Source organism: Haematobia irritans, chromosome 4 (assembly GCF_050003625.1).
Source record: "Haematobia irritans isolate KBUSLIRL chromosome 4, ASM5000362v1, whole genome shotgun sequence".
In the NCBI taxonomy this organism is placed as follows: domain Eukaryota; kingdom Metazoa; phylum Arthropoda; class Insecta; order Diptera; family Muscidae; genus Haematobia; species Haematobia irritans.
In genome coordinates, this window is record NC_134400.1 from 44558248 (window position 1) to 44580194 (window position 21947).

A 21947-nucleotide genomic window follows, 5' to 3' on the forward strand; every position below is an offset into this window, starting at 1 on the left:
ACCAGTTCAATTTGGAAAATCTCTCGACATTCATTTTTATCATTAGATATTGCTATTTACTCAGGTATTGAGTAGAAAATGTTATTCATTTTGTGAAAATCTAACACTAGCACTTAAAGAGCATTTTAAGTAATAATAGGCAAAACTGTATTATGCTCTATATAAAAAAATATTTTAAAACTACGCAATAGGCAGTTAATTGATGTGTGGTGGTTTTAATAATTCATTAAAAATTAAAAACTCCTTTTCCTTTCTTTACCTTTTGTCATCCAACAATTTGCGATTTGTTTAATACGAAAATATCAATTTGTTGTTTTATTCTTAGAGGAGGGAGCAAGGATTTTGGGTTGGGTGGGTCATTTCATTTGTATTGGGAAGGGAGACAAAACTAAAAAATATATAAAAATTAAAAATATTTGAACTTAAGAAAACATTTTTAAAATCAAATCACAAACAAATTCAAAAAAAAAAAAACTTAAGAAACTGTTTTGGAAAAGAAATATTTTTTTTGTATGCATAGAATTTGAGTGTAGTACTATATGGAGATATAATCTACCATAAAGAACAAAGTAAGAAAACCTAGCGTAAAAATCTGTTTGTAAGTAGTTTGAGCAATTTCCTGAATACATAATTTGAAATAATAATAAGCTCCATTTTTTGTTTTGACTTATTGCATGGACAATAATAATTCCAATTTAGATAACTTTGTGGCTAAAATTAAAAAAAAAAAACAATAAAACTAAAATATTTTAAAAAATGTGGGAAAAGATTGATAAAATTGCAAAAGATAAATATTGGAAAATCTGGTACTTCATGGAGTGGCCTTAAACGAGTTTAAAAAATATAATTAATAAATACAAAGATTCAAAAAAAAAAAAAAAACGGAGTACCTAATATTTCAAATGTAAAAACAATAAGCTATTGAAAAGAAAAGAAATTAAATATGTATATCACTTCACATCTTTGTCATATTGTTTAAAAGTTCACAATGTTTGTTGGTGTATTTTGTTTTTTTTTTTTTTGTTTTTGGATTTTGTTTGTGTTCATTTAATAAATTTGTCGTTTGAAGCATTTCCTGTTCCATGGCTAGATGCGGTCTATCTTTGTTAGTTTGTAGATTTGTCGGTTGTTCCTTTTGTTTAACAAAAAACATTGGCCATAAAATTTTTGGTAAATGTAAAATTTGTCCATGAATTAAAACTTGGTGTGAAAGACTGCCGTTGTTGTTGTTGGGGTTGATGAGATGTTGATCTTTTCAAAATACGTAGATTTGTACCGGATGCCATACGTTGCAGCTGTATTGGCATTTGTGTTTCTGGCAGCATTGTATGCAAGTTGGAGTGCTCCCTTTTAATCGATGTGGCTACATCGGGAAAATGTAATGATACAGATGAAGGACGCGGCTTAATCTTAATTTGTTCAGCATTATTGCCGCTAGTGTTGTTCTTTTGCTGATTGTTGCTGTTAGTATTATTATTATTATTGTTGTTAATGACCATTCCATTTGCAGCTGCTGCAGCCGCTAATGCCAATAGATCATTACCACTTAGTGGTGGTGGTGTTGGTGTCTTAGGACCCGTAGTAAAATTATTCATATTATTTGCCGTATTTACATTTAACTTATTGTTCTTATTGTGATGATTGGATATGATGCTGTTACTTGTACTCAACATCATTGTGGAATTTGTAACAATCATAGATTGTTGTGGCTGTTGCTTTTTATTATTGAGATTATTTGCACTCATAGTGTTATTGTTTTGTTGCATAGAAATCTTATCACTTTGTGATTTGGCCCTTTGGCGGCCATTCGTATTCATATTGTTTTGTTGCTGCTTTTGAGATTTCGCTAGAGCAGCTTTCATTTGCTGCTTCTCCTTACGTATTAAATCAAACGAACTGACAATCTGAAAGTATGGAGTATAAGCAATATAATTAAAATTTAGAATTTCTTCTAAATGTAAAGTACGAATATTAAAATTGAATAAGGTTATATAATATACCTCTCTCAGATCCACCAAAATAGGTGTACCCGTGTAAAAATGGGTGGATCTAATTAGATATGATTAGATCTCAAAATTGGCCCTTTAGATTTAAGCAGATAGATATAAACCCATATATGGGAAGATCTAACAACATATAAGATTATCTACAACTATATCTAACGCATTATATACAACTATATCTAACGCCAATATTGAGATATGATAATATGTATTCCCATAGCAATTAGATATCGTCATATCTTACCAATTTTTGGATCTGCTCACATCTAATCATATCAAATTAGATCTTTCAAATTTTACTCGGGTAGTCTTATCGAAGGCTGAACAAAATTCTTATTGTGATTTCGTTTGGAAAACAGTTTTGCATACAAATGGTGTTACCACAATGTTGCCGAAACTCCCTGCAGACTACACCGTTTGTGTTTGAAAACAAAAATATGCAACACTGATAAAAACTAAAAAAAAAAAACAAAACAAGTGGTTTGCAAACAAAAGAAATTTCGCAGACATATTTCAATTGTTGTTAAAAACTATTATTAAACAAAACACGTGTGCTTTTTGCATTTTGCTTTGATTTTAAAAATATTTAATATCGAATTTGTTGTCGTGGAACTAAACAATAGTCACTACACAATTCTTGGTAGATTAATCAGCTGTGGTGAAGAAATTGAAAGGCAACCACAACGCTATTTTTAGGTCGAAGAATAAAAGCGTCTTCAACAACTGTTTGAAAGTGTAACCATCTGTACCGTAGACTAGCGACAGTGCAAATTGAGTTACACTTTTGGTCGTGCGGTGGGTAACTGTTACCACTCGAACCAAAAGTAATCTACCAATATTTGAAGAACATTTTACCAAAAAACTACCGAATAAAGATATTATTTTGCAGTGTTTGGTAAAATTTTTGTGGTTATTATGAATTATTTCTTTTTAGGAGATTAATATTATGTTAACATTTTGTTTCTATAGAAAATTTTCTTTTCTACAGAAAATTTTGTCAACATTTTATTTATTTATTTACAAGATATGTTTCATAAAATACCCAGTCAGAAATTTACGATGGTTATAAATATTGAGCGTTGTAACAGCGTTGGAACCCAACGTTGAAACAACGCTTGCTAAACAAATTAATTGACGGTTTTTAAATAGTAAATTTTCCATAAAATTATCGTTGAAAATGCATGTTCCATCAATGTCCAATGGTTTTTAATGAGTAATGGAGGTATTATTGTTGATAGGAATTGATCTATAATAGGATAATGTTCCTTTATCATATAAAGTGAATATGTACATTAACAGTGAAACCACTAGGAACAACAATTTGGGTAATTTTACATAGTTACTATGTTGAATCTACTCCCTGTGCAAAATTTCACGTAAATCGGATAACAACTTTGACCTCTGTGGTCATATGAAAAACGGGCGAAATATATGGGAGCTATATCAAAATCTGAACCGATTTCAACCACAATAAACACGCATATGCAGAAACTTAATTCTACTGCCTGTACAAAGTTTCAAGTTCAATTCTACTCCCTCTGCAAAATTTCACGTAAATCAGAGTAGCACTTTTGCCTCTGTGGGCATATTAGACCAAATCGGGCGAATGATATATATGGGAGCTATATCTAAATCTGAACCGACTTCAACTAAATTTTGCACAATTAACGATACTATAAAACGTACTCCTTGTGCAAAATTTCAAGCAACTCAGGGCAAAACTCTGGCTTTTGAGGCCATATAAATCCAAATCGGACGAAAGATATATATGGGAGCTATATCTAAATTGGAACCGAATTTAACCAAATTAAGTACACTTAACGATACTATTAAACATACTCCTTATACAAAATTTTAATCAAATCAGGGCAAAACTCTGGCTTTTGAAGCCATATAAGTCCAAATCGGACGAAAAATATATAAGGGAGCTATATCTAAATCTGAACCGATTTCAATTAAATTTGGCACAATTAACGATACCATTAAACGTACTCGTTGTGCAAAATTTGAAGCAAATCAGGGCAAAACTGACGCTTTTGGGGCCATATAAGTCCAAATCGGACGAAAGATATATATGGGAGCTATATATAAATCTGAACCGATTTAGCTGATATTTGGCAGTTTTTACGGCACTGGCAAAACATTCAGATGTACAAAATTTGAAGAACGTCGGTTCTTAAATACGTGAATTATGATCAAATCGGTGATAACTATATATGGCAGCTATATCTAAATCTGAACCGATTTTTTCCAAAATCAATAGCGATTGTCTTCTACCCGAAGAAAGACGTTATGTCAAATTTGAGGACAATCGGACTTAAACTGCGACCTGTACTTTGTGCACAAAATTACATATACAGACAGACGGACGGACAGACAGACAGACGGACATCGCTAAATCGACTCAGAATTTAATTCTAAGCCGATCGGTATACTAAAAGATGGGTCTATGACAATTATTTCTTGGCGTTACATACAAATGCACAAACTTATTATACCCTGTACCACAGTAGTGGTGAAGGATATAAAAATGCACAAAATCATACATATTTGTTGCAAATTTTATTATAACTTGATGGGGAAAGGCCCAAAGCAAATTTTCACTAAGTTTGTATTCCTTAAAATGGATAATTAAAGAAAAGTAATCGTGAAAAAATGACGTTTTTATCGCCTAAACTCGAACTTAATACCCGCCTTTAAAGAAAATTTCATTGTTTGAAGGAAAGAAGGAAATTGGAGTTCAGTATTGCAAGAATGTTCTTTTGGTGCATTTGGGGTAAAATGTACAAATCTTTTGGCGCATTTGGGGTAAAATGTACAAATCTTAAGAAATTCTGAAGTGTTTTGTGTGAAATACGCACATTTGTGTATAACTTTTTCCCTTTGTTAAGTTCATTTTAGTGTCGTAGAGGATTCTGTTTTTAATGTACCTTAAAACTTTTCCAAGAGTGAATTTTGAACTATTACCTATAGGAAATAATAAAGACATATGACTAGCCCCTAAAATCACAAATTTTTCACGATTACTTTTCTTTAATAATTCATTTTAAGGAATACCGATTTTTGACCATATTAAAATAATTTTTTTACCAATTATAAATGTCAATCTTAATCTAAGTTATGTATTTTCCTATTAACGGCAATTTTCATGTAGCTCCGTTAGGCTTTAACTGCCAATTAACAGAAAGTAAATTGCAAATATCTTAACTGGCTACGGAATATATATGCAAGATGACAATTTCGTCCATAATACGGATCAAAAGTAGGTTAGTTAACGGAACACTAACGGAGCTTTATGAAAATGGGGGTAATTGTTAATTGTTAAGTTTTCTGATGTTCCTTTGTAAAGTGTAAAACACTAATTTTGTTTTGTTTCAATAGCGGTTTTAAGGTACTGTAAAATTATAATTCTAACCCTCCTAAAGCATTCTAGAAACAATTGAAAAGACGTATGAAATGTTGTTTTTCAGTGCTTTTTAATGGTTGTAAAAACCATCGATACACCGTATAACGATGTTATCATTTTGGGGTTGTCAAAGCGTTCGTTAAACCATCGGAAAAGCGTATAAAATATTGTTTTCATGACGCTTTGAAAACGTTGTTAAATACAATCGATACACCGTGGAATGATGTTATCATTTTGGGGTTGTAACAACGCTTTTTCCCACCGTGTATCAACCGTTCACAACGCTTTTACAACGCTTTTCCGATGGTTTTTTTCTGACTGGGTAAATTTATAAAATATAATTAAAAGGCACCGGATAACGCAGATCATTTGTACCTGTTGTATAGTTAAATTATTGGTTTAAATTTTATTTATGTACATAATATGAACAATCTTTAATTGATAATGATATTAATATGGTTTTAGAATATATAAAAGAAAAAAATTAGATGTTTCAAATTCCATGAATTCTAAGGGATTCTCGTATTTTCGGGATCATTACTTTTAAAGAGCAGTCAAGTATGCTCTTAATAGGTTTATTTATTCTGGATGATAGACAATCGGAAAGAATATGTTTCACAGAGAGGTAATCGTCACAAAAACTACATTTGGCGGGTTCAGTTTGATCATAATAGTGTTGTGTATTGAAAAGCGCTTTATTCACCCTAAGGCGAGCAAGAAATATGCATTCCGATCTACTAAGGCGAGAGTTGTAGTTAGATCTATTTATAGTAGGGTCTATCAAGCTAAGAAATACACTGGAGTCGCTCCAATTCCTAGTGTTAATGGCAGCTAACTCAGCAGAGAATATGCCCACTTTGTCCGGTAGTCTACATTCCTTTATAATGCAGAAGTGCTGATCAGATGTCCATATGACTGAAACCCCAGTACGAATTCCATCAAAGGAACCGTCTGTATACAATACAGTCTGTGGTTTATAAAGAGTTATTTTCTCAGCCATCAGAGACTTATATACATGGGGAGCAGTGAGATCTTTGTTGTATCTGCTTAGACCGTCGTCGAAAAGAATTCTGTTGTTAAAGTCGAATAGTTCGACGGGTCTATCAAGAGATATGTCAAAGTCGGAAAGTAAGCCCATAATTTTGTTGATAGCAGACTTCGGTAACTGAGATCCATTTTCGATATGTTCCCAAAAGGCCTGATGGGGCCCATGCCTTATCATGGTGATTGCTCGAGAGGCCAAACAAATACAGTATTTCTCATGTAATTCACGAAAACTTTTAAATTTACCCTCATGCCTTAACGATTCGATTGGTGTCGATTTCAGTAAACCAGTAGCCGTTCCATAACACTTATTAATGGAAATGTCAAGATTGGAAATATTGGACTGCGAAGTCCATCCATATAATGTTATACCATGTGAGAGAATTCCTGATACGAGTGACCTACATATATGGATCGCAACGTCCAAATGTTATTTCTATAGAAAATTTTGTCAGAATTTTATTTCTATAGAAAATTTCTAAAGAAAAAATGTCAACATTTTATTTCTATAGAAAATTTTGTCAAAATTTTATTTCTATAGAAAAAATTTTTTCAAAATTTTATTTCTATAGAAAAATTTTTTCAAAATTTTATTTCTATAGAAAATTTTGTCAAAATTTTATCTTATAGAAAATTTTGTCAAAATTTTATTTTATAGAAAATTTTGTCAAAATTTTATTTCTATAGAAAAATTTTGTCAAAATTTTATTTCTATAGAAAAATTTTGTCAAAATTTTATTTCCATAGAAAAATTTCTTTCTATAAAAAATTTTATTTCTATAGAAAATTTTGTAAATTTTTTTTCTATAGGGCTTCCCCCGAAAAATATAAACGGCTGTTTTTTAGAAGCTTTAAGTTTTTTAGAAGCTATAAACGAATCCTATTTCTCCAGTAAATTTAAGGTAGACTGTAGAACAAAAAGTAAAAAAATAAACCCTAGAAACATACAACCCTCAAAAAACATATTTTTTTAATCAATAAAATCGAGTTCAAAGATGGACCATAACGTCTTGTTTTCCCCCAAAATGAAAAATTTCAGTTTTTGACCTCTGACCTCTTTATACAAATATGAGTGAATAAATATAAATCTTACCTTTTCACCATTCTGCTGTTGATGCAAATTACTGCAATGACTTTGGCTGTGAAACAATTGACGCTTTGAAGACGACGATCCATTTGTGTTATTGGCATTATTGTTGTTATTGTTAATGGAAACACTGCCAGCAGTTAAATTTTTTGAATGCCTTTTCTGATTACTATTATTGCCACCACTGTTTGAGGTGGTTGTCGTTGATAAAGACGAAGATGATTGTTGTTGGTTGGTTAGAGTAGAACCACAGTTATTGTTGTTTGACATCTTATTACAAGTACTTTGATTATTGTTATTAAAGTTATTTAATTTAATACCATCCAAATCACCCATGGATTTATGGCGTTGTCTTTTAGAACGGTTTGAAGAATTATTGGAATAATTTGTATTCCCATTGCAGGATGTTGATGGTGCGACAACAGCAGCACCACCGTTTAAGGCATTTTTATCGTTACGTTGTTGCAGCAAATGTTTTTGTTTTTTACAACTAGATTTGGTTTGTTGTTGTTGTGGTAGACTTGTATTATTAATTGTGGTCAGTGGCGATGTAGAAGTGGGAGAAATGCCTCCGCCACCACCGTTACCACCACCCGAATGCTTACGACGACGCGTTTCCACACCATTACGTTTATCATTCACCCATTTCTTTAAGCGCTTAACAAATGGTATTATCATAAAAAAGGAATTGGCGTTTAAGCCAAATTTGGCTTTTGATATGGCATCATTACGATTAACAGGCAATGAATCAATGGGAAACCAATCACAGCATTTAATTTCATTACGTGTTCGTGGTGAGAATTTCGTTTCCAACGAAACTCCACGCACAATATACAAACGAGTGTACTGATAATTGATAACAGCATCAATGTAATCATTAGGTGCTATTAGTTCGGTAATATCATAACCAGTTTCTTCAAAAACCTATAATTGAGGAAAAACAAAAGCAGAAAAAAATTGGAAATTGAACATATAATACAAAGAGAGAGAGAGAGAGAGAGAGCGGGCAATTGTATTTACCTCTCTTGTGGCACAGTGTACCGGATCCTCGTTTTCATTAACTTTTCCTTTTGGAAATCCCCATGAACTTTTGGCAAAATATGATTGCACTAATAAGCAATAGTTGAGATCTTCCGATATTAAAATAGCTCCAAATGTTGGCACAGACAACTTATAATTTTTCCAATCTTCCAATATTTGATCAATTGAAGATAAATGTTGGTGTAGGAATGGTATATGCTAAATTAAACAAAAATCGTTTTTATATTTAATCAACTGTCTCTCACTGTCAGTTAAAGTGTCAACTGACACAATTAACATTTAATCAAATCAAAATCTTAAGTCAGTTAAGAAAATGATGCAAAATTTTTAAATTTCCTAATTAAAATATTAATTATTCTATTGAACATTTTAATCAAATAAATGTTAGTTTTATATATTTATATCTAATTCATACACCGAAAATAATAAATATTTCCTATTAAAAATTGATTGAATAATGATGAAATAAAAACGTAAACTATTAAAATAATAACGGACACAATTAAATTTGTAATCAAATCAAATCAAAATTTAAAGTCAGTTAAGAAAATTATGGACATGTTTTCTCTTTTAAATATTAATTAATAAATTAAATATTAATTATCCCAATTAAAAGTTTAATTGGATAAAAAATATTTCCAAATCTATTTCTTAGGAAATAATAAAAAAATAATGGAAAATTATTTGCTTACCACTTTTCTTTTTCGCACTTACCTGAAATAATTGCATAGCGAATGTTTTTATACCACATGTTTGGAGTTTGTTATCATCTTCTGATGCACAAAAGAAATCCAAGTAGAACCAATGGGCCAACTCTATCTGAAAGCATATGCGTATCAAATTGCTCAACTCCATATCGGGGACATTGATTATGAAGCGACTAGCCAAATCATCAAGTATATCGGACGGAATTTTAAAATTGTTCCTACTGCCACCAGAATTTGTGCCACTGACATTCACTACTGATTGTGTTATTGTAGACACTGAAGCCACCGCATCTGCAGTCGGTTGTTGCTGCAGGTTATGGTTTTGTTTTTTCGTAGCTGTAGTTGTTGTTTTTATAGATAAGGCTTCGATTAAAGCTTTGGTAGGATCTTTTGCACTAGAGGTGTTAGTTGTCTGATGATTGTGGCGCTGATTCGTTGATGTTGATTTAACAGAGGAATTTGGGTTATTTGTTGTAACTGTGGCGACAGCCGATGATAGTTTGGTATTAATCGAGGCCGAAAACCGTTGTTGATTTTGATCCGATCTATTTATTGATGCTACTACACTATTTACTGCTCCATTAAACGTAAATGCTTTTAAATCTTGTATCTGTGGCGTCTGTGGATGCAGTTGCAATTGATTGTGTGTGGTCAATGAAGATGATGCTGTAGGATGATTATTTACTGATGAGGAAATAACATTATTGTTTTTTTGTTTAATGTTATTTTTATTTTTATAGTGTGCATTTTTAAGCGTAAGTGATGCAAGTAGCGCTAATCCCTTATTGGAGGATAAAGCTGAAATCGAAAAATATATACAATTCAATTTTTATAGATTTAAAAACAATTGTGTCGAGTTATCCAGCTCGTAAAAGAGGAGGGAACATTATATTCTTTTTATCTGGATAGGGTTGAGTGTAATACTGAAAAGATTGAAAGTGTGATTTGACATCGATCAGTCAAACTGGGATCTAATAAAATCGTTTATATAGTTGGACAAATTTGAAGCTTTCCGAAATCGTTGAATTAGCTAGTACATTTTCGTGAAAATAAATTAAACTTAAATAAAAAGTCAATTAGAAATGCGACCACTGAGCAAAACCTATATAGAGGGGGCAATTTCTTCATGAAAGATTATACAACCTACATTTACGCTTTTCACAATCTTAAGAAAGTTTAATTGAAACTTAATTAAATCTTTAAAATTTAATTATATCTTATTTTATTTTTAAATTATGTTTTTTTTTTTATATTCAAAAAAATCTTTTCTAATGAAGACTTTAGTCATTATGAAAGCTGAGCTCAAGCCCTTTCCAATGAACATAGTCTCTATACCGCACTCGGCTTAGTTTTAGGTTGTTAAATTGGCAGCCCGATTAAGTTTCAGGCTCAGTTAGACTATTCAGTCCATTGTGATACCACATTAACTAAAACTACCTATTACATATGGGCACTTCTAGTTTTAACCGCTGAGCTTTCTCGATTATTTTCTTCTGTTGAACCAACCAGATTGTTTCAAAAACATTATCAGACTGCTTAAGTTAACGTTTCCAAGTCCGCCAGTAATCTAAAGCTATATGCCCTTAAAATTTGCTTACGCCTCACACAAAATGCAGGACACTCACACAAGAGGTGTTTAATTGATTCCTTTTCCTCCGCCTCATGACAGTTCATACAATAGTCATTATACAGTACACTCGCGCAAACGTGAACTCCCCTTTTCTTACACTAACTACTCCATAACGCTAAAAGAACGCAAAATCTGACTTTAAAGGCAGATTCACAATGTCAAATACAGTTTCAAATACACCTACGGAATTTTTTATCGTGAATTTTAATTATTAATTTAAATTGCTTTATAATTCCGTACCCACTGATATTTTTCCGATCTCTTTTTATTAATTTTTTTTCATGAAATTAAATGAAGTTTTTAATATTACTAATAACAAAAATTAAAGACTATCACTCTGGAAAGTGTAAAACTCCCCAATATTGCTATGTTTTCTTCTAAAATTCGCTGAAGTTCGCTAACGTGAACTCTCTTGGTTTTAATTAGTTCAATTTACCGCGAGTGCACTGTACTTCGCGCCAATCGTTTTTGCAAAATCGCCTATCAGGCAGCGACCCGTTATAGCAGATATCAGGAGTGATATCTGACGTCTTGAGAACACTAGCATATCTTGTGTGCGGTTTAAGTTTAAATGGGGCCATATTTGCTTGGGTTCGTTACAACCCTTGCAATTGTCCCATCGGCCTGAAAAACACTACAGTGATTAGGTACTCTTTTCGCTATTCGAAGTTCCGGATCTTTAGAATATACTCCGAAATCCACTTGTCCATTCAATTTGGAGCCATCAGTGTAGAAATCTATATATCGTTTATTCCTCGGGGACTGTGTGCACCACGCCTCACTGTTGCGAATTAGAGTTTCAAATTTTTTGTCGAAAAGTGGTCTCGACAAAGTGAAATCCCTACGTTAGGCACAGCTGGCATTGTTTTGAGGACCGAACTGTAGCACGGCCGTTGTTGCAGGTGACTGTTTGGCAAAAATGTATAAAGGCAATAGATGGAAAAGGAATTTCAATACACCCTAAGGATATGGGCTTAACCGTGGGAGTTTTGCGAATTTTGCAGTACATGACTAGTTCTGTCTTTGCAGGATTTACCCCAAGACCATTCCCTTTCGCCCATTTCTCAGTCATCCGGAGGGCTCTCTGTATAATATCTCTGATTGTGGATGGGAATTTTCCCCCGACTGCTAGAGCTACATCATGGGTGTATATCACCACTTTTATTCTTTCTTTTTTCCAGGGAAACCAGAAGAGTTTTTTTTCTTTTCTAATATTATGTGATTATGAAAGTTAAGCTCAAGGCATTTCAATGACCCTAGTCTCTATACCGAACGTGGCTTAGTTTTTGCAGTGGGCCCAGTTGTAAATTTTTTTAGAAAAAATATTTTCAAGTTTTCGCTTTTCACAAATTCTTTTGTAATAAAGACTTTATTGATTATCAAATATGAGTTTTTGCTGCAAATTCGAATTTGTCTTCACAAACATTTACCCCTGAAGGGTGAATGTTTAGATTTTCCTTGAAAATTTGGAACATTATTTTTAGTAGAATATAGGTGATTTTTCCAAACGAAGATTTCAGATGTATTTTAACATCATTTTTAAGTTTTTTTTTCATAATTTTTCCCATTAACTTATAAATGTTGCTCATGCTCACGATGTATGGGCCCAGGCGGTAAATACTCATGTCTAACCCCACTCATGAATAAACGATATTTACACAATCACAATCAAACAAATTTGCATTAATAACAAAAATGTTCTCCCTTGAACAAACTTTCACGCTGCAAAACTATTTACATAGGATGCAGAACCAGATGAAGTTCTGTAAACTGATATTTATTTATTTATTTATTTTTTCTTGGCGAATCTGATATTATGAGGGCGGTCTGTTCAGACTTGAATCTTTCCATAGTACACAATGGCATTCCTACACATTATGATACCTTTCACAACTCAACTTCACTTATTATTTTCTTGTGTGTTCGTCTGATTTGGTTGAGTTGTCTGGTCAGTTTCAATGTCCGGGTTTATCCCACCACTCGTTTATTATTTGTTCGATTCATGTTGTGTTTTCCAGTGTACCGCAATTTTATGAGTACGTTGATTATGATGCTATTAGCATCGATCGGATAAAGGACGCGTTTGAATCCTGTGATTTCTCTGGAGTCTATCGCACGTCGGATGTTGACGTTCAGATGGACCTGTTGTATGCCAATTTGCGCCAAGTCCATGGAATTTTCCCTATTCGTAGGAAGAGGTGTTCTTACCAGAGGAAGGATGTGTGGTTCAATGATCCGAGTATTAGATATCAGGTATCTCTGCGTGATATTGCTTGGAAGAAGTACGTCCGTCACCCTGCCGCTGAGAATAGAAGGATATTTTGCCGAAGTCGGAATAGAGCGAAACGTGTTATTAGAAGGGTCAGAGCGTCATTTCATAATAGATTATTTGATGGTAAATCAAATAAAGAAGTTTGGTCAATACTTAAAAAGTATGGGGTGGGGAAGTGCAATGATGTTATTGATGTTGACGTTGAGGAATTGAATAATGTGTTTGTGTCTCATCAGAATGTAGTGTCTCATCAGAATGTTTTCTCGAGTGTCTCTGATGCTAGTGAAGGTAATTTTTCGTTTCGTGCTGTTACTTATGCTGACTTAGTTGATGCTCTGTCTCTTATCAAGTCGAATGCAGTGGGTTCTGACGGTTTTACTTTAAAGTACCTGAAAATGTGTTTCCAATTTTTTGCTAGGCATCTTTTGCATATTGTCAATACTATTTTCATGACTTCGTCGTATCCATCTTTATGGAAAATTGGGAAGATTATTCCTATACGGAAGAATGATGCTGTAGATAGTTATAGGCCTATTTCTATTATGCCCATTTTATCGAAAATGGTGGAATATCTCATGAAGTCTCAGATGATGGACACTATTATCGAGAACTCCTTGTTCCATGATTCACAGACTGGCTTTAGAAGGAATCGCGGCGCAGCATCTCTTTTGATCGGGCTTACTGATAATATTAGAAAAGTAGTGAGTGACCGTGGTAATTGTGTTCTAGTGTCGTTAGATCTTGAAAAAGCGTTTGATATGGTAGATCATGCTATTCTTTTATGTAAACTTATGACTTTCTTTGGATTTTCATCTTCTGCGTGTTTGTTAGTTAAGTCTTACCTTGAAAATAGATTTCAATATGTTTGTAGTGGTGGTCGTTGCTCGAGTATGTTGCGTGTAGTTAGTGGTGTTCCACAGGGGTCTGTGCTTGGGCCGCTTTTATTCATTATGTTCATTAATGATCTGTTTGATTTAGTAGCTAGTCCGAATTGTTTACCATTTGCGTTTGCTGATATACAACTTCTTTTTAAAAGCCAGTCTGATTTCCCTGATGTCCTGCAAAGTGTTATTGACGATACGTCAAGAATTTTATGTGACTGGATGTGTACAAATGGTCTTTCTGTTAATACTGACAAAACTAAGGCGATTAGGTTCACTAATCATGGGGATGTGTCTGTGAATTTTGGGAATGTGCCAATCGCCTTTGTTGATCGCGTCAAGTGTCTTGGTGTTGTCTTGGATTCTGACTTATCATTTCAACCTCATATCAATGCAATATGTTCTAGGATTAATTTTCTTTTAAGTAAGTTGTACAATGTTGAATTACATATGCCGTTTGTGATTAGGAAGAGAGTAGCTCATTCCCTGTTGATGCCTGTCATTTTGTATTGTTTAGAGGTGTTTTCTGGGATGTTAGGATTTGTCTTCAAGAGAATTCAGCTGATTTTTAATAGAATAATTAGATTTGTTTATGCTCTCAATGTTCGTCAGCATGTGACACCATGTGTCATTGACTTTTTGGGATGTGAATTTTGCAAATTTGTAGATATTCGTGTTTTGTTGCATTTCCATAAGGTATATAGGACACAGACGCCTAGGTACGTTGCGGAATTGTTTACCTTCTGCAGGTCGGTTCGTAACCCACAAATATTTATACCTAGGTTAACGACTTCATTAGAAAAGTCTTATTTTGTCGGCGTTGCTCGCATTTTGCATTACCTATTTATCTCAAGATATTTAATTGTTCCTCAACTACATTTCGTAAAAGACTAAATGTTCATTTTTCTAATTCATGAGTCAAATGTGTGACAAGTACTAAGTCTTATATAATTTATGTCAGATAATAATTTTAATTTTATTTTTATTATTTTTTTCTTTTTTTTGTTATGTTAAATGTTAATTTAATTTTTATGCTGCATGTATTGTCTCATCCCTAACGTTGTGTTAGCAGATGTTGACTAGTTACTGAGTAGCTGTAAATTCTTTAATTAATTTGTTTAATTTTTATTTATTTTTTTATATATATATTTTTTTATTTAGTTTTTAGTTTTTTTTTTATTTAGTTTGTATTTTGTTATATCATTTTTTTATTTATTTTATTGAGTCTCTTTACTAGCTTTTTATGTTAGTATTGCTGTCTTACTCACATATTCATGTTTTTTTACGTTTTTTTTTATTGTTCTTATTTTTTAATTTTTTAAATTGATAATTTAATTTATTTTTTTAATAGTTTTTTTTCTTAATTTTGTTAATTGTTTTAATTATTGTGTATTTGTTTGTTTCAAATTCAGTTTAGTCACTTATTAATACTATTTTTGTTATTAATTTCTAGTTTTTAAGCGCATAATTTTTATAATTTGTTATTATTGCTATGTTTGTGTAGTTTTGGAATCCGTATATGGCATTGCGGATTCGCCAAGAAAAAATAAATAAATAAAATGATATCTTGTTAACAATCATGATTTTTCTGGTGCGAATGTTGGCCACAATTCAAAATGTTTATGTGAAATCATGGCTCTGCGTGGGGTTCACGTCCTTTACAAAGAGATTATCTTAATTTTTCTATTAGAAACTGCTACTAGATCAAGGAGTCTATAGAAAAATCCAACAAGCCTGAGATATTACAAAAAAAATAATAATAACAGCACACTCATAATACATTGTAAAGAGTGAGTGATCTAATAATATATACCAGACTATGTATTTGAACCAGGCGGCTAATTTTCGACATAGAGTTAATTATAGTAAAAGTACCTCTGAGTCAATTGGATTATTTACACAAAATGATTCTGATTTTTGTTTTGGTCATACTGATAGTATGACTATATGAATGGTGTGAAAACATAAATAAAAACCTTCATGTTTGTTAGCTGACTCGAGGTAGGAGGTCATTACGACAATTCCCAGCAGTGTTGCATGTGTGTGAAGATAAATTCGAATTTAAATATATTTTAAATTTTTATTAACTTACTCAAAAAATGATTCGTGTAGATCCAGTTTATATTACCTCCAGACCTCTGACCTCTTTGAGTATATAGATGGGTTATGTTTCATATGATTCATATTCTATATAATCGGATAGAATTCAATACATTTGCGAAAACTTATCAAACAGACCTATTTATAGTCCTAAAATACCTACAGATTTCCAATTTCAGGCAAATCGAACAAAAACTACTGTTTAGGTTTCTAAACATGCGTTATCTATGGTGGGGGATTGAGTTTCCCCCACCCGGGTTAAAAATCTCAAACGGTAAAATCCTGCATACTTGTGTTCATTTAGGAACCCCGTTAAAACCTGGACCAATATACCTAGCAAAACAAAAAAGCGTCGCCAAAAAAGTAATGAAAATGTTCTTTTTGTATCCGGAATTGGTGCAAAATTGACACAGGAGCGATGAATTCAACATGGGCTTGTCATAGGACAGAAGTCCTCCATTTCAACAGCCGTTGCACTGAATTTGCATCACTTCTTTAGGTGTGATCCGAATTTTTTAAATTAAAAAAATTCTGTGGTATTTCGTCAAATATAACTTTTATAATTTTTAATGGATTCTAACGCTTGTCGGAACCATTTGACCTCAAATATTTTCAAAAATGCACAATTTTTATACTCTCCACCATAGGATATATTAACTTTGTCATTCCGTTTGTAACACATCGAAATATTGCTCTAAGACCCCATAAAGTATATATTCTGGGTCGTGGAGAAATTCTGAGTCGATCTAAGCATGTCCGTCCGTCCGTCCGTCTGTTGAAATGCCGCTAACTTCCGAACGAAATAAGCTATCGACTTGAAAGTTGGCACAAGTAGTTGTTATTGATGTAAGTCGGATGGTATTACAAATGGGCCATATCGGACCACTTTTACGTATAGCCCCCATATAAATCGACGCTCAGATTTGGCTTGCGGAGCCTCTTGGAGGAGCAAAATTCATCCGATCCGGTTGAAATTTGGTGCATGTTGTTAGTATATGTTCTCTAACAACCATGCAAAAATTGGTCCACATCGGTCCATAATTATATATAGCCCCCATATAAACCGATCCCCAGATTTGGCTTGCGGAGCATCTAAGAGAAGCAAATTTCATCAGATCCGGCTGAATTTTAGTACATGGTGTAAGTATGGTCTCTAACAACTATGCAAAAATTGGTCCACATCGGTCCATAATTATATATAGCCCCCATATAAACCGATCCCCAGATTTGGCTTGTGGAGCCTCTAAGAGAAGCAAATTTCATCTATAACCCCCTCCCCCCAAAAAAAAAATCCTCAGCCACACTATTCACTACATGGACGGCAGAAGTGCGCAGGCAGTTGAATATTAGTGTCGATGGCGAAATAATTCCGACCACAAATTACCCCAAGATTCTTGGGGTCACATTCGACAGCCTTTTCAGGTCGTCTGCCCATGACACTGCAATTTGTAATAAGCTCCGTGGTAGAAACAAGGTCCTCAAGTCACTTGCCGGCAGTACTTGGGGTGCGGACAAAGAAACCTTGTTAACTACCTATAAGGCAATTGGCCGGTCAGTGGTAAACTATGCAGCGCCAGTGTGGACACCGCGGACTAGTGATACGCAGTGAAATAACATTCAATCCTGTCAGAACGCTGCCCTTAGAACTGCGACTGGGTGTCTCCGCAGCACATCCCTGGATCACCTTTATGTGGAGACAAAGATCATCCCTGTGCGAAGACACAACTACATGTTGTCAAAGCAGTATCTCCTGGGTTGATATCGCAGTAATCATCCAAACCACCACCCAGGAACGTAAGGGTTGATATACATAATCTAGAGCGCGAGATCCAGCGCTACAAAAGAGAACCTCTAGATCAAGCAGCGTACCAGACAGGTTTGAACAGGATTCATGATTCATGTAGCTGAAGCGGTGAGAAGCTACAAGGTTAATTCTGTTCTCGGAGTCCGTCCACCGCCCATAGCACCGGAGGAAAGAGACCTCCCACGGCAGACTAGGGTAGTTTTAGCCCAGTTAAGATCAGACAAGTGCAGTCGCCTCAATTCCTATTTATCAGTGATTGATAGCAGCGTAGCTGACGTATGTCCAATTTGCAACCAAGAGCCACACGACACGCGCCATCTTTTCGCGTCCCAGCTAAACCAACCCGACTTACCGCCAGGTCATTCTGGACGCACCCCACCTTCCCACCTTAGTCGCAGAGTTCCTCGATCTGGCCACAAGCTGAAGTACCAAAGCTTTTAACATAAAAATGGATGAAATCACAATAAATTGTTATAACAACAACATCAATTGACTGCGACGAGAGCGTCCAAAAGCAAACAAGTTTGTTCCTTAAAAATCTTGTAAAATAACTACAGCGATCTGAAATTAACATATCCTGACATGGAAAATCTAAGAAGCGTAGAACATAGTCAGACACATGATCAAAATGTCCAAGCGAATATAGATAACGCAAAAAGTATGTGGGACATAAATAATGCATGTATCAACTTCTCCTTCACCGATTAAGGTAACATTATTTAGAAATTCCTTGATAAATTACGGAATTATTACGAATAATGGCAACTCTGATTCCCCTGTTGCCGACGAAATAGCGCTATTAGCAACTCCTTAACACTCTATAAATATTATATTTGATATACAATAAAAAAATGTATGACATACCATTTTCATGTTTGAAACCTCCAGGTGTGTCCGAATTTAAGGCAGCAATTTCCATGTTTCGTCCTTTCCAGTGGTTCCTTTATCTTGTTATTTTTATTGTAGTCGTGTTAGTTATCACAATTTGTATTTTTTACATTTAAAACTATTGTTTTTTAATTTCACACACAATATTTGTTCAAATATTCCGTAATCAGATTTTGATTATAAGGATATAATTTTGTTGCTTGTTCGATTTCAATTAATGCACAATATTTTTGCGTCCAACTTGTCGAATTTTTCTTTTTGTTAAAGTTTAATGTAATAATGAAGAATCACAACATTGAACAGGAGGGGGGAGGGACGTTGTCTTTATTACCTCTCCTCTTCGTCACACCAACAACAACAGCAACGTCCAAACAACACGGGGTTTGCAGTGTTGTATTGATTTAGCTTAAATTTAGTATGGAATCAAGTATCTTTGCAAGACCAGAAGTTTTTAAAGGGAGAAAGAGAGATACTTGGAAATGCTTGATTTGGGAGATTCCACTTCGCTACTTCATCCAGATGATTGATCCAAACAAAGCATACGAACACACGTTGTTGTGGTTGTTCTTCTATTGCTGTGTATATTGTTTTTTGTTCGTTGTTATTACTTTCAGTACACCTTTTTTCTGTGTGTAGATGTGAGTATATTTGTTTTTAGTCCAACGCATACACAGACAATCAATTTTTTCTTTGCATGAACTTTCTAAAAAAATCCGCTTTTAATGGGGTTTTATTTCTTAAAAGATGGTTTTAATAGATTATTTACACAATATTTTCACCAATTTCACAAAATTTTTCCATAAATATGTGCTTTTTCTACGGAAACTTGCCTTTATTTTTCACTCCTACATGGATTGTTTTGCTGCGTGTCGTTTGGTTTAAGAGCACAAAGTCACAAAAAAATTTTAGACGGCGTTTGAATTTCAGGGGACAAACAAAGGCGCTTATATTTTAGAATGATGGTTAATACCAAAGATGATCTGATTTAACAAGATGTCTAGAAGCTTCCTCTTTCTTCCAATAGGCTCATGAGTTTAGCTCAATACATGTATGAGAGAGTTGAAAAAAAAACATGGGTAAGATGTTACGAATCTAAAAAAGAAAAGAAAATTAATAGGCCTATTTCTGCACTCTTTTCATGCAACATTTATGCCAAAAGAAATTACGTCAAGTAAATTGTGCTAAATTTCAAAAATTTTTCAAACATTTTTTCAAAGGATTAGTGTAATATACAAGTTGAGAAATTGTTGAGAAAATCGCTTTCTCAACAAAAAACAGACATTAACCTCAACAGTAAATTTCAACACATTAGCAATAATGTCACAAGTGTTATCCTCAAATTGAAATGCATCGCTACTCAATAATTTCTCAAACAATTTTCGATGCGAGTCAAATTAAAAATTAATTAATTGTTGCAAATACTTTTCAACCAAAATTTGTATGAATGATATCCCCACTTCAAATTGAAAGTCAAACCCAATAAACACAAACGTTTGAAAAATGCAAAATTTTAACAATTTTTCAAACATTTTTTCAAAGGATTAGGGTAATATTCAAGTTGAGAAATTGTTGAGAAAATCGCGTTCTCAACAAAAAACAGACATTACCCTCAACAGTGAAATTCAACACATTAGCAATAATATCTCAAGTGTTATCCTCAAATTGAAATGCATCGCTACTCAATAATTTGTCAAACAATTTTCGATGCGAGTCAAATTCAAAATTAACATCGTTGCAAATACTTTTCAACCTAAATTTGTATGAATGATATCCCCACTTCAAATTGAAAGTCAAAGCCAAAATTCTATGAATTTTGTAATTTATTCATTTTCATCAAAATAAAATATATAACACTACACTACATAATACACTACAATACCAATCGATAAATAATAATCTTATTAAACATATCAACAAATAAGAACAAAAAAAAAACAACAAAACTTTAAATATCTTAAACATTATTAGTAAACACTTTTGCATTGATAATTCGTTTTCCTTCCTTTTGGTGTCATAAAACAGCATTAAAATTTATTAACAAGCGGGCAATTTGAAATTAGGAACGTACTGGACCGCGTGTTAGAATTGATTTCCAGCAGAAGGAATTCACAAAATATCCATTTTAAACTGATAATAGCATATAAATTAAACTGACGATGTGATGCCCATTTTCATCCAGAAGTTGTTGATTTCAACAATTTGTTGTTTTTAACAATTTTAATTGGTTGCACTTGTAATGTTTCTGGAAACTTTTTCTTGTCGATAAGCCACTCAGTTTTCATTGGTCAGCTTCTTAATGTTTGCAAGAATGTAGCATCCAAAGATTTTGGTTTTCTGCAAAGAGATTTAAATTTAGTGACTTCTCTAAAGTGTTGATTTAATTTTTCATATTCACGTACCAATTATTATAAACTATTTGAAGCAGTTCCAGTTAATTGTCCACCATTTTTTCATCGGTCAGCTTTTTAATGTTTTCAAGAACGTAGAATCCATAATTTTAGTTTTCTGCAAAGAGATATACATTTAGTGACTTCCTTAAAGTTTTATTTCATTTTTTATTTTCACTTACCTATTTTTATAAACTATTTGGTTACTCGTCTAAAATTTTCCATTTTTTTATTTCTTGCAATTGACCACGAACTTCGTTGCACAAATAAGTATTGAAAACCACATGGGTTTTTCGTTGCATTTTAGGGTAGTGTTTTGTCAAAGTTTTCTCATATTATCTTCAACAACTTTTCAAAGATTTCGTCAACATTTTGGCAAATTGGAAGTAATTCGCAAACAATTTGAAGATGTATTGAAGATGAGCTATTTCAAGTCAAGTTGAATTTATGTTGAAAATTATATTTACCCTCAAACTGAAAAGTTGTTGCATTTGAAAAACGCTCATCCTGTGTTTATTGGGAAGCCAAAATTCTACGCATTTTGTATAATTTATTCATTTTCGTCAAAATAAAATATATAATAATACACTACACTACATAATACACTACAATACGAATTGAAAAATAATAATCTTATTTAACATATCAACAAATAAGAACAAAACAACAAAACATTAAATATTGTTACGAATGTGAT

General features: G+C 33.1%; 1 protein-coding gene and 1 long non-coding RNA gene across 3 annotated transcripts; both read right to left on the bottom strand.

The window, feature by feature from the left end:
- Positions 1-942: 942 nt before the first annotated feature.
- On the bottom strand, positions 943-19760 carry DCP2 (decapping mRNA 2). Of its 2 annotated transcripts, none has more exons than XM_075307866.1 (5): positions 18840-19760; positions 9296-9972; positions 8561-8779; positions 7547-8464; positions 943-1904 (listed from the first exon to the last, which is right to left on the bottom strand). In XM_075307866.1, the coding sequence occupies exons 1-5, from the start codon at positions 18892-18894 to the stop codon at positions 1140-1142; spliced, it is 2634 nt and encodes an 877-aa protein (XP_075163981.1). In that variant the 5' UTR covers positions 18895-19760; the 3' UTR covers positions 943-1139. The 2 variants fall into 2 exon arrangements, with proteins under 2 accessions (XP_075163981.1, XP_075163980.1); XM_075307865.1 differs by having other exon boundaries at positions 9296-10086.
- A 903-nt stretch (positions 19761-20663) lies between these two features.
- Positions 20664-21352, bottom strand: LOC142236634 (uncharacterized). Its single transcript, XR_012722129.1, has 2 exons — positions 21263-21352; positions 20664-21197 (listed from the first exon to the last, which is right to left on the bottom strand). It is a non-coding gene; the product is annotated as an uncharacterized LOC142236634 (long non-coding RNA).
- Positions 21353-21947: the final 595 nt, after the last annotated feature.

Bases quoted from the DNA above. Each gene is read 5' to 3' on its own strand.
- DCP2 (XM_075307865.1), bottom strand. From the start codon at position 18,894: ATGGAAATTGCTGCCTTAAATTCGGACACACCTGGAGGTTTCAAACAT. The intron at 8,780-9,295 runs GTAAGTGCGAAA...TGTTTAATTTAG, and splicing joins TCGCTATGCAATTATTTCAG to CATATACCATTCCTACACCA. The intron at 1,905-7,546 runs GTAAGATTTATA...CCATACTTTCAG, and splicing joins AACAGCAGAATGGTGAAAAG to ATTGTCAGTTCGTTTGATTT.